This window comes from Bipolaris sorokiniana (genome assembly GCF_000338995.1).
Source record: "Bipolaris sorokiniana ND90Pr unplaced genomic scaffold COCSAscaffold_11, whole genome shotgun sequence".
Lineage (NCBI taxonomy): Eukaryota > Fungi > Ascomycota > Dothideomycetes > Pleosporales > Pleosporaceae > Bipolaris > Bipolaris sorokiniana.
In genome coordinates, this window is record NW_006911905.1 from 892432 (window position 1) to 904827 (window position 12396).

General features: G+C 49.9%; 6 protein-coding genes across 6 annotated transcripts; 3 read left to right on the plus strand and 3 right to left on the minus strand.

The window, feature by feature from the left end:
- Positions 1–73: 73 nt before the first annotated feature.
- COCSADRAFT_192127 (uncharacterized protein) lies at positions 74–1589 on the minus strand (the record flags this gene model as incomplete). Its single annotated transcript, XM_007704204.1, has 4 exons — positions 74–520; positions 598–752; positions 806–1358; positions 1410–1589. 4 exons carry the CDS (start codon positions 1587–1589, stop codon positions 74–76), a joined length of 1335 nt encoding a protein of 444 aa, XP_007702394.1.
- Positions 1590–2515: 926 nt separating this feature from the next.
- Positions 2516–3915, plus strand: COCSADRAFT_173465 (uncharacterized protein; the record flags this gene model as incomplete). Its single annotated transcript, XM_007704205.1, has 5 exons — positions 2516–2548; positions 2627–2684; positions 2740–2814; positions 2875–3778; positions 3831–3915. The coding sequence occupies 5 exons, from the start codon at positions 2516–2518 to the stop codon at positions 3913–3915; spliced, it is 1155 nt and encodes a 384-aa protein (XP_007702395.1).
- Positions 3916–4230: 315 nt separating this feature from the next.
- COCSADRAFT_94954 (uncharacterized protein) lies at positions 4231–5130 on the minus strand (the record flags this gene model as incomplete). Its single annotated transcript, XM_007704206.1, has 2 exons — positions 4231–5050; positions 5108–5130. The coding sequence occupies 2 exons, from the start codon at positions 5128–5130 to the stop codon at positions 4231–4233; spliced, it is 843 nt and encodes a 280-aa protein (XP_007702396.1).
- Positions 5131–5393: 263 nt separating this feature from the next.
- On the plus strand, positions 5394–6615 carry COCSADRAFT_147473 (uncharacterized protein). Its single transcript, XM_007704207.1, has 3 exons — positions 5394–5504; positions 5576–5809; positions 5865–6615. Exons 1-3 carry the CDS (start codon positions 5435–5437, stop codon positions 6302–6304), a joined length of 744 nt encoding a protein of 247 aa, XP_007702397.1. The 5' UTR covers positions 5394–5434; the 3' UTR covers positions 6305–6615.
- Positions 6616–7486: 871 nt separating this feature from the next.
- On the plus strand, positions 7487–10689 carry COCSADRAFT_173468 (uncharacterized protein; the record flags this gene model as incomplete). The annotated part of the gene is made up of 7 exons (XM_007704208.1): positions 7487–7606; positions 7659–7964; positions 8015–8212; positions 8261–8610; positions 8660–8933; positions 9056–9806; positions 9854–10689. The coding sequence occupies 7 exons, from the start codon at positions 7487–7489 to the stop codon at positions 10687–10689; spliced, it is 2835 nt and encodes a 944-aa protein (XP_007702398.1).
- Positions 10690–10813: 124 nt separating this feature from the next.
- On the minus strand, positions 10814–12128 carry COCSADRAFT_227823 (uncharacterized protein). Its single transcript, XM_007704209.1, has 2 exons — positions 11949–12128; positions 10814–11878 (listed from the first exon to the last, which is right to left on the minus strand). Exons 1-2 carry the CDS (start codon positions 11960–11962, stop codon positions 10939–10941), a joined length of 954 nt encoding a protein of 317 aa, XP_007702399.1. The 5' UTR covers positions 11963–12128; the 3' UTR covers positions 10814–10938.
- Positions 12129–12396: the final 268 nt, after the last annotated feature.

A 12396-nucleotide genomic window follows, 5' to 3' on the forward strand; every position in this document is an offset into this window, starting at 1 on the left:
ATTCCGGAGCAGACCTGGCACAATTCAAACCCAATCAAGATATCTTTGCTTTCCCCCTACTACAAGAAGAGTTCTAGGCATCATCTTGGCCATCTTCAAACTCCTGGAGCACTTTCTCAAAGTGGCTACGACGCTCCAACACATCTTTGAGTGCCGTCTCCTCCCCCGTTATCTCTTGGTTGATGCGCTCCAGCTCCTCCATCATACGCTGTTCGTAGGGCTCTATCTTTCTCTGGATAGTAGCTAAGGTCTCAGCTTCCTGACAGTGGTTCTTGTACAGCTCTGCAAGCTTCTTGCGGCGTTCGGCAAGTTGGCTTTTGAGAGAGTTGGCTTTTGTGGAGGGTGAGGGTGGGAGGACCTTTGGGCGTTTTGCCTCTGGAAGTGTCTCATTGATAGTCGCGGAGAGACGTTTGGCCCCAGACTCGCTGGTTGTAGAGATGGTACTTTCGGCAACCGGGGTCATTGTTGTTACTGCTGGATCTGCTAGCGACTCCGGCTTGGTCTCTATAGGAGTGGATGCCTATCAGTATACGTTAGTAAGATGGGCTTTGCTTGCTAGCGCCCCGGTGTCACCTCCCGGAGTAAATTTTCTCTCACCTTTGAAAAGGGTTCTTCACTTGCAGCTGGGGTGCGAGGATGACACTTTGTTTCTACAATAAGCGGAGGTACAGGCTCTAAAAAAGACAGAACCCGTGCACTGGTTGGTTTCTTGTCCTTGGGGTCGCATACCACACCGGAACTTTCGAGCGCTTCTATAGCATGTTCTTAGTCACGGTTCTCTCAAGTACTAAGTGCCAATAAATACCTTTACTGCGGTAATGAAACCGGAATATCGCCCAAGGCTCTTTGCCTGGTCGCGATGGAACCATCTTGTTGTAATAACTGGCTATTGCTTGTTCGCTGATAGGAGCAGAGTCTCTCTCTATGTCGAGTTGAGATGTGGGTGCAACCTGCCTGTAGCTTACAATCTGATTAGTCTTCTCACTGCCCTTCTTGGAGTTTTCAGGCTTCTGGTTGTCGTCATTGTTGGACGTGCTGTTATCCTCATTGTTTTGCTTTCGGTTGTCCTCAGTGTAATACTGCTTAACACCCTTCACTTCATGAGAGACGCCGATTTTACGCGTGCAGTAGAGTCGGAGCTCCATAGTGCCAATAGTCTCTGGCAAATCCGATTGAGTCGTGGCCATGCCCAGAGTAGACACCACCATCTGGGAATCAATAACTCCGTCCTCAGTCTTGAAGAGAAACTTGTCGATTTCAATCTTTTTGCTCTTTTGGAATCGTACAGCCCTGGCACCATAGGAGTAGTATTTGCGGTGTATTCCATCCATCAAGGCGTCGCACACGATATCCAGTGTCTGCTCAGTTGTGAGAAGAGACCAAGGATGAATACATGATACAGGACTTACAGTTCCTTTGAATTTTCCACTGAATTTTGGCTTCTGTCCTTTCTCCAAAGGGACATAAGAACATATTGCATGGTCAACCGGATCGACATATTCTCCATATTCGGGCAGAGGATTGGCGCTGCCTTCGATGCAAATACTCATCTCTGCGCTTCGATCAGAACCTTCCTCCGTGGCCTTCATCGTAGATAGGGCGTGTATTTGGGATCTAGTGTCGTGGTGGTTCTCGTTGTCAGCGGGACATCAGCTGAGCGTGTCGAAACGTGGGTCAAAGGCAAAGTAGAGATTGGTAACGATGAAGCCGAAAACAGTGATAGGTAAGTGGATAGCTAGGTAAAGGTAAGAGTCTCCGAGTGGGGTTGTGTCATAGTGAACGGATGTAGATAGTATCAAGCCACGAGTCTTACTATGGAGGATACGAGTACCTTTACCTTCACCTGTATCGTCTGGAACTGAGGTCGAAGAGATCTACTAGATGGGCTGAAAGCTCATGAAATTGAATGATTGTCTGCTGTACACGAAAGTTCTTATCTTATACTCTCGACTTGAACCGTAGTTTCTGCCCAAAGGCTACTGGTAACCCTGTGCACCAGCACAATAAGAGTCTTGCAACGGTAATAAGAAATGAGAAGAAACATGTGCGTAATTGATCGCTGTAAGAAATTGAAATTCGCTGCAGAAACCTCGAAGCGATAATTTGGAACATTTCGAGTTTGATACAGAGTCGATGTAATTATCGGCTGTACTCTGGCATGAATGGACATGGTTGTATGTGAGGCGAAGACTGTACTACGCTATCACATGCGAACAGGTTTGCGCGCCCAAAAGGGAGTGACGAAGAGACTCCAGCAGCCAGAGCAGCGAGTGTGGTGTTGCAACTTGTTCCATGACGAAAAAGAATCGCGAAAGACTCGAGCAGCAATGGGAGAGCGAGGAGGGCCAGGGCCGGAGATATTTGAGACAGCGAGCCGCGGGCTGGAACGGATGCGGTCATTCGCCAAGCGCGGTTTCTTCCTTCGGTTCGGGATGCTTTTTCGGCGAGCGGCAGCTCCAGCCTGTTTCTCTCTACCTCAAATCCCTCACCACCAGCCCTACGCCGCAACTTCACTATGCTGTCGAGGACCTCGCAACGAACAGCGCAGGTACGAACCCGGCTCTGCACGCCCAATTGAGTGTTTTTTTGGGTGCAAGGCGACGCCAGTACTAATGCGCTCGTATAGACGCTCCTGCGGGGCGCGAAGCCTGCCTCACGATGGGCGCCCGCCATGGCTACTCGATGTATGAAGCACCCGCCTAACAGACAGCCAGCATGGAGATTCTGACGCAGTGATAGCAATGGCTACGGTCGGCCAGGACATCTTCAAGCCCACCAAGTTCGGCGGCAAATACACCGTCACCCTGATCCCTGGTACGCGCGATAGCCGCCCATGAAACTAGCAAAAAAAGATGTGATATTGAACATGTGCAGGTGACGGTATCGGTGCTGAGGTCTCCGAGTCGGTCAAGGAGATCTTCAAGGCGGACAACGTGCCCATTGAGTGGGAGCAGGTCGACGTCTCTGGTGTCGACTCTGGCAACGTCCACTCTGAGGAGCTCCTCCGCGAGTCGATTGCATCGCTCAAGCGCAACAAGCTTGGTCTCAAGGGTATCCTCCACACTCCCGTCGAGCGCTCCGGCCACCGCTCCTTCAACGTCGCTCTCCGCCAGGAGCTCGACATCTACGCTTCCATCGTCCTCCTCAAGAACATCCCTGGCTACGAGACGCGCCACAAGGATATCGACTTTTGCATCATCCGTGAGAACACCGAGGGCGAGTACTCTGGTCTCGAGCACCAGTCCGTCTCGGGCGTCGTCGAATCACTCAAGATCATCACCCGCGAGAAGTCTGAGCGCATTGCCAAGTTCGCCTTTGCCTTTGCCCTTGCCAACAACCGCAAGAAGGTCACCTGCATCCACAAGGCCAACATCATGAAGCTTGCCGATGGTCTGTTCCGCAACACCGTCAAGAGAGTCGGCGAGGACTACCCCACGCTCGAGACCAACGACATGATTGTCGACAACGCCTCCATGCAGTGCGTCTCAAGGCCTCAACAATTCGATGTTATGGTGATGCCAAACTTGTACGGAGGTATCCTGTCCAACATTGGTGCTGGTCTTGTTGGTGGCCCCGGTATCGTCCCTGGCTGCAACATGGGCCGCAACGTCGCCGTCTTCGAGCCCGGTTGCCGTCACGTCGGTCTCGACATCAAGGGCAAGGACCAGGCCAACCCTACTGCTTTGATCCTGTCCGCCGCCATGATGCTGCGCCACATTGGTCTTGATGACCACGCCAACCGCATCTCGCAGTCCGTCTACAAGGTCATTGCTGACGGGTGAGTTATCTGAACAAAGCACAACAAGAGCATTGAAACTAACAAGCATTAGTACTGCCCGCACAAGGGATATGGGCGGCAACACCACCACCCACGAGTTCACTCGCGCCGTCCTGAACCAGATGGAGAAGGCTTAAATTTATCATCACGTCCTCGATGTTTGCTAAGTTTTGAGCTAGCGCGATGATGCAGTCATATGTAGACCTCGGCTTATGTTGGCTTGAAGCTGGCAATGCCATTGGTTACAGAAGAAACATACTTCATTGACGACTAGACGCGATGGGACCTGTACAACTGCAAGCTGAAATGTGCATAGAGTTGTACTTGTAGGTGGTATATAGCATGCTACATGATTGAATTGACCATTCTTATACCCTTGTGAACGAAATACCGAAAAACCCCCTCAGACCCTAAACTCCGTGCTATGCATGACCTCGTGATGTCGTGGGTATCTAGAATTGGATCCTCCTCTTTCTGCCCGTGTACTTGGACGAGGACTTGACCACCTTGCCTTGTTTTTCCATCTTTTCCTTTTTCTTCATAATGTAGGCCTTGCTGCCCTTTCTCTCCTCGCCCCTCTTCATGCCTTTTGCTTTTCTTCGTGCATCTTCGACATCGACGCCCTCCATACCCCTCACTACACCCGTGATGTCGCCGTCAGTGGCTCCTCCGCCAACTGTCAGCACGAGATATGTCTTTGCGCTCTTGGTACCCATGTCGTCCTCCAACAGACCTGCACCAAAGCCCGCTTTGATGGCCGCCTGGGCCACCATTTTCTTCTGGGTATCGTTCTTGGGATAGAACTGGCAGACTGCTCTGCCACCCCTCTTCAATGAAGCATACAGCTGATTGAAGAATCTCGATAGTCTGCCTGTAGGGCTCTCCTCACTCGTCTCGGCATTGCACAGCCACTGTACCGCACTGATGCTGATTGCTGCATCAAAGGTTCCTGGCCGGAAGGGCACACCCTGCCCCGCATCCGCTAGTAGCAGGTCGCCCTCGACTTCCTTCTCCAGGGCTACGCCTAACATTGATGCGCTGATATCGTAGCCGATCCATACATGGGGACCTCCTGGTGTTCCCTGCTCGGCCGTTTGCGACAAGATTTCGCCCGAGAGACCAGAACCACAGCCGACGTCGAGAATCATCGAAGGCGAGGATAGCGCGAGGAGAGACAGGGCGCGGTGGGTCATTGTGGATTGAATCTTCTGGATTCGCGACGAAGTCGTGTACTTGCGCGATTCGATATCATTGTAGAAGAGGTCGGGCGGTCTACAGGATTTCTGTTAATTGTGCGTCGCATGGCTGAGCTTTGCGTGGGAAGCGTACAGGATATCTTCGGGGCGCGACATGATTGCGGATTTCCTGGCTCAGAGACAGCCTTTGGTGAGCAGTTACTTTGAATTTTCGGCACTTCCAGGTTATGCGACGGTATACAAGACTGCGCAGAGCCAGAGGGGGAATCGTGAGTTATCGTGGAATGCAAAAGCCAAGAGTTCGACAACTTTTTGGTGTTCAACCCCCACACTTCGGCGCGGATCCCTCGGCTTTCTCCGCTAGCCTTGATGCCACCTTTGGACTGACCTCATCGTGCGGCTGCCTTACTTCTCGATCTTTTCAATACTCCAGATACTTTTCCAGAGGCCACCTTTCACCATGTGGATATTACCGTTGCTTGGATATGTTGGCCTCATACTAGGGTTTGCCTTCTTGACGCTGGCAATAGGTACTTGATTCCACCGTCAAAGCCGATTGGTGGCGCTATGTACGACTACGAGAGCTAATGATTCAATGTAGCTTCCGGGCTCTACTACCTTTCCGAGCTCGTGGAAGAGCATACCGTACTGGCAAAGAAGCTCCTATACCGTCTCATCTATGGAGTTGTTGGTGTTCAGTTTCTCCTACTTGTCGTCGACAAGTTCCCCGTCGGGCTAAGTCTGTTGAGCGTTGTGTCGCACGGCATATATGCACAGAACCTTAGGCGCTTTCCGGTCGTCAAGCTCACCGACCCATTGTTCTTATTGTCCTGCGGTATGCGACACTTCATACAAAGAACTGGATTAGACATAAAACTGACTGACTCTAGCCCTCGTCATTGTAAATCATTACCTTTGGTTCCGTCACTTTAGTGCTCCGCCTGCCAGCTCCTATTCTTCATATCTGTACGCACGCGATCCGAATATTCCTACATTTACCGAGATCGCTGCCTACTTTGGACTGTGCGTCTGGCTTGTTCCCTTCGCTCTTTTCGTTTCCCTATCCGCTGGCGAGAACGTTTTACCCTCGATGGGCTCCGAGTATGCGACCGGCGATGGAAGCAGTTATGTCAACCCAGGAAAAGCGCCCGATTCATACGGAAGCGGGTCGGGCGTTGGAGCGAGTGGAATGCAGGGAAAGAGACGAGCGAGGAGTGGGACGAATGCGGGCATGGCAAAAGCCGTTGTCACTGGTGTCAAGGAGTGGGTTGGGGAGACTGGAGAAGTCATGGGATTTTGGAAGGGTGAGAGGACGAGACCTACTTTCTAAGAGCCTGGCCTTATTTGCGGTGTATGAATGTACGAGTATTGTATGTATGTTATGATGCACCGATGGTCTATCTCTCTTCTACATAATTGCGAGATGCTAACTCTGCGCCCGCACCCTTATACATCTATCACTACGCACGGAAAGATTCGCTAATGTCGTTGATATACCGTCTAGCTTAGAGAGATTATTTTCCGTGTGTGCGGAGTGCTGAGCTATGCTTGGGATATTGATATCGATAACACCACGTGAGCTTTCTTGGATACTTAACCAAGCCTACGTACTAAACTTCTTTCTCTCACCTCCCTTCCGTCAACGCCCTATTTCCACTCCCAGGTGCCGCTTTGGCACCTTCCCTTTTCTTCGATGGTGCTGCTTTGGTGCTTTCCCTACCCAAGTACATCTCATAGTCACACACCTATCCAATGAATCCCCGATGTCGTAAATTTTTGTCTCTTGCAATTTTTTTGCCGGCCGAACACATGTCACGTGTATGGGTCTTGGCATCCATCGCCAGTGTATTCCGCCAGCGATACGCTGTCGCCATCACGATGCTTTGTTCAAGGTTCTTCTCTCTGAAAAAGATAGCACAGAACTATCACTGCAGCTGGATGTTAAATATTAGATAGTTTACACAATGCACTCTGGTTCAATCACTGGTCATAGGTAACTGTGCAAATCTACAAACAGAGTGCCACTACCTTTCTTGCACAAACCTTGGCCAATGACTGATGCGCCAAGCCTATGGGCTATTCGCAGCTGCCTCATAGTACAGGGCAAGTAGTTGGGTTTAAGGGACTGTAGCTATATCATAGTAGAACCCCATCCCTCGCATACCATTCGCGGTACTATATATCGACCTACAACCTAATTTTAGTAGATGCTTCTCAAGCCTTGCTATTGCTACGTAGTTCGGGCGAGGCCGCAGCGGTGGCGGTGGGAAGTACGTGCGGCATGCAACTGAAGATGCTCGTGTGTTTGTAAGTAAGTAGACGGAGCGTTAGTTGTGGAGCCGAGACTCGCCTGCGGTTGCCGACCCAATGTCCGCTTTCGTCTTTTTCCGTCAATATACCACCAGCGCACATACAACCATTACACTAATCACTTGATTTCTAGCCTCAACATCACTAACCAACATTACAGTCGCTTTGGCGCCATCCGCTTGCGCTTATGGTCGCCGGCATCATGGCGTGCAACAGCTGGGATAAATTGTGTAAGGTGCAGCGCGACTACCCAAAAGCCAAGTTTGCAGACTCGTTTGTTCAAAAGTCCCTTAAGAAAAGCCCCAAGAACCCATTTCTGTTGGTAAGAAAATTCATCAATGTAGTAACGTCATTAACAGCTGATCTTTTACTAGGCTTGGAAAGCGGACATCTCACTGCAACTGACCCAAGATCCAAAGAATGTGGTTCTCCAGATACAGCAGGCATGGCAGCAGCCTGGACCCTACGATATCCGGCTCCTAGCATATCTTTACAGACTATTTGCCGAGGCGATGCGAAGAAGCAGTGCTGCCAACTCTTGTATCAGTGGACTCGGCAATGAGAACTCCAAGGTTTGGCTTAGCGCTTCAAAAACACTGAGCCCTCAGGAACGGCAAGAGTTATGGTCCGCGCTTGGCAAAGCTGCATGGCGCGAAGAATGCTGGGAAGACTTTCGCTTCGTATGACAGCGCTTCTCAGTTGATCATCATGAATTGCTAACAGACTCTAGGCTGTCGTTCAATACAGCAAGGAGCTCAAAGACATCTCCGTGTCTGCATCAATAAAGAAGCATGCCCACTTCACACAGATACTCGCAACGCAACTTGCAGCCGAGCAACAGCTCCAGATACCCGGCGCTGGCCTCAAGTCCAAGGTACAGTTCGATCTAGCACGTAGGCTAATGAAACAAGCATACGAAGCGTCTCCAGTCAGTAACACTCGCTACAAGAAAGCACAGCATACTAATCTATTCTAGGGTGAACCGATTGCGTGTAAAGATATCCGGGATCTACGCTTCATGGGTGAGATTTTTGCGCGACAAGGTAGATGCGATGAGCTCATAGAGCTCTGGAACAACCCACCTGCTACCTTGAAAGATCTCATGAAGACGCACCAAGCCGACTTACAGATCATGAGAATCAGACTCTCAAGGGAGACCAATAGCTGGGCTCTTGTTGAGAGCGAATCACTGGCTAGGATTGAAAATGCGATATCGCAAATAACCGAGAATCCAGACTCCAAGGCGCTATGGGAACTATGTGCTTGGAACATGGATTTATGGACAGATTGGCTAGCAGCAGTTCGAATGAATCGGTCCAAAGACGAGTAAGTTTCCTATTGTACTATTTCTGCTCTAACTTATTTGATCTTCTAGGGCTATCCGCATTGTTTACGATATCCTACACCGTGCCTTTGGAACAGAACTACGAACCAACGATCGTGCGATGAGTTTGACATACATGAAGCTTCGTCATTTCATCGGAGTTCCAATGGCAGGCGACTGCTTGACATATTGGAAGAACCACTCGACACTTATCAGCTGTTTCGGAGACATGCGCCCATTTTTGGAAACATTGCATAGCAACAATGGTCTCGGAGGTAAAATGCACTTTTTCCGAACCTTGGCGACTGACGCACTGTCGAAAACGGTATGTTTTCTGGTTCTTCTGTTTCTCGGGACATCCGAAAACCTCTGGGCTATACCCTGTTACTTCTTCGCATGACGAAATGTTTAGAGAGCCAAGCTTATGTCTTACTAACGGCATAATAGGACGAATATACGGACGAAAAGTGGGACACACACTCACAGAACATCCTGAAGATTAATCATCTAATAACATCGTCGGTGGCGGACCAAATTTGGCAAGGCGACAAAACAAAGATTCTGAAGTACATCTTTGACCAGTCGTGTACATCGTCGGGCTTCTACGAGCCTAGCTCCTCGGGAGGATTCCTTGCGGTTTATTCCCTTCTACGAATGCATCATGTCACCATGCGCTACGACGAATCTCGACATCCTTTTGAGAATACGCCGAACTCTCGGCTCCTCTTACAAGCTGCAATGCTCGCACGCCACCTAGTCGTTTGTGACAAAGAAAAGCAAGACCGGCCGCGCGCATTACTCGCTGCCCGGCTACACCTGAACCTAGGTCTTGGAAAGTCTGCTTTCCAGATGTACAGCTACACCAAGTGCAAGGAGATGTTGATTCACACTCTTTCTCCATACGTCTTGTCTCGCCTCTCAATAACACATCCGTTTGGTGCCAAAGGCTACCAAGGCTTCTCAGCAGAAGAAGAACTCGGGAAAGCCATTGGTACCATGGAGAGAATGGAGTCCAAGACGGATAACACGATATACCCAGATCTCAAAACAGTCCCATGGGATCAAGCTATCGGTTTGTTGTCTCTGAGGGGGAAACTCAAATCAAGCTTAACAAAACACATTTGCAATCTGGAGCGCCGCCGCATAGCGCGATTGAAGGGCGAACCAGTTGATCAGCTGCCTGTTCTAGACCGGCAAAGTAAGTACGGTAGCTCAATGAGCTGTCCTATGCTAAACAAGATACAGGTTTCCAGAACATCATCGACAATGTGGACAAATCCGTCTTCCCCGACTTTGACGATACGCGATCTTCTGGTCCGTTGCCATATATCATGCCCAACATGGTTCCCAATTTACCATGGCTCATAGAAAGCTATTCGATCTGGGAGGCCAGCAGCAGAGTGCTACACAAGGAGACGCAAGCGTGGGAAAACGTAGGGTTGTTGGTAGATGATATTGCTACCCCCAAAGAAGGCCATGAAGTCGAAGCGAACAAAACTCTAGCGGAATCAAGAGCTGAAAACTCATGGCTTGGCATCAATACCGTTGTTGAGATCATGGCCGGTCAAGTAGATGCGAATTTGCTCCCTGCTAATCTCACAAAGCTGTCAGAAGAGCTTCACGCAATGCGTCTAGGGGTGGAGAAGCTGCGCATGCCCAGTAATACCAAGTTGAAGCTTGAGGATGAGCCCACCATGTTTCACGAAAACATGCTCATCTCGTGCTACACCAAGCTGGAGATTCTCCGCGCACTTATTAGAATGGACGATCAACTCCGCGAGAAGGTGCTCAGTCCGAAGAGCACCCACCCACTCAAATCCAAGCTACCAAAGAACTGGGTTAGCGAAATTGAGACCGAAACAAAGACATGCTATGATGCGATACGCGATGTGGCCAATAGCTACATCAACCTAATCGAGAATAAGGGTGCAGCTGCAATCAAGGCACAGGTACGGTGGGGTGAGACAGGCGAAGCACTGAAACCAATTCTCAGCGATTCGGATGTGGAAGCATATGCATTGGAATACGTTGACAGCGCGCTGCATGCTTGGAAGGGGGTGCTACAGGTCAAACTCAGGTAGATTTGCTACATGGAAAATTCAATCCCAGATGCATTTTCTTAGTGGGAAAAGAGTGACTTGGAAATATTCATACGATGTCTAACTGAGAGAAATGCTACATGCAGGGGTATAGACCAGATGTGAAATGGAAAAGGCCACCCATGATCGCCTTGATAAGACGCACTCAAATAGCCCGCCGCCCAATTGACTCGTACCGTGAATGCAGTGAAAAGCAAGTTAAGAAATGAAAACAAGGAAATCCCCCCAAGATCACAGCTTTGATTCAGCCAGCTGTGCCTGAAGCGCATCAATCTGCTTCTGCAAGTACTCCTTTTCAGCCTCAAGCTGCGCCTTCTTCTTAGGCTTCTCCTTGTCAACGTGCACGTTCTCCCCCACCAAATCACCCTTGGCATCGAGCACCATGCCCTTCTCAGCCAGCATCTTCTCCACCGCAGGCACCAGCTCGGCAAACGACTTAACCAAGGGGATATCGTAGCGATCACATGTCAGCTCCACATTCCCGCCCTTCCAGTACCCTTCTCCACAGCACACGACCACTTTACCCGAGCCAGCCCACAGCCCCAGTTCAAGCAGCGAAACGGGACTCTTTGTCGTGACGTCAAAGAAGAAGCAAATCACATCGACCTGCTCCAGCGCGCTGAGCTCCCACTCGACCTGATCCTTGAAATCCTTGTCGCGCGCTTGCGGCGTGATGTTGGGGTTCCAGTGGCCGCGGCGCGGGTTGCAGACTGTGATGGGGAGGTGGGATAGCATGGTGACCATGTGCTTTTGCCACTGGACTGCATTACCCATTTCTATGCTGCCGGCGGTGAAGACGCTGAATTTGCGGTATGTAGGCGCATTGGGCGGTACACAGTGTATGAAGTCCTTGTGGGGTGTGGGCAAGGGTGAGGGTAAAGGTGGGAGTTGGTTTTTGATGTCTTCGACGTCTTGGTCAATGTCTACGCCTTCTGGTACTTTGGGTTGAGGTTCGAGTTCAGTCTTTTTGCCACGCATTTTATCGATGATGTCTTTTCCAAAGACCATAGTAGTAGTTGTTGGAGTTGTAGGAACTGGATCCTTGGCGGCCAGGTTGTGGCTCAGCTGGTGTACTAATCTTCTTATAGCAAAAGGTACTTCAAGATGTGCTGGAGAAGTGGCTGCTCGAGGTGATAAGGTGCAAGATGGGGTTTGTCGCGAAAGTTGGAGTCTGAGTTTGTGAATGTCAGTCGGGTGTCTAGGGTTATGTATTGAGATCTTAGTGGGGCACGAGATCATACTTGGCTAGTGACATTGGCTTGAGTACACAACGGGCAAACTAGACAATGAATATATAGACAAATGTTTGTTGGTGAGTGTTTGAAATGTGAAACTTTCTGATGTCAGAGTGATAAAGTGTATTGTTAACAATGGCGCACGGCGATTCACCGTTTTATCTAGATGACGGCTGCTGAGGTGATTAAGCGCGTGGTTTCCAGGCGTCACGCCTTGCACTGCCACACATACTACCTCCTGGTGCCTAAGCAAGCGTTAAAAGCGTCTGCATGACTATCTACATTTCGCCAACCCTGTGTTTTCAACACCCCATAAAAGGCAAGTACTATCAAACTACAAGCATCTGGATGCTGATGGCCAGGCTGTGTCTGAAGGTAACATCACAATAGCAATATGATGGCTGATGCCTGAATTGAAACAAATATGCACAATCAGCGCCGAAACAGTCTCAGC

Excerpts from the sequence above, each read along its gene's own strand:
- COCSADRAFT_147473 (XM_007704207.1), top strand. The coding sequence starts at position 5,435 with ATGTGGATATTACCGTTGCTTGGATATGTTGGCCTCATACTAGGGTTT. Across the intron at positions 5,505-5,575 it reads CTTCTTGACGCTGGCAATAG|CTTCCGGGCTCTACTACCTT; the intron begins GTACTTGATTCC and ends GATTCAATGTAG. Across the intron at positions 5,810-5,864 it reads ATTGTTCTTATTGTCCTGCG|CCCTCGTCATTGTAAATCAT; the intron begins GTATGCGACACT and ends GACTGACTCTAG.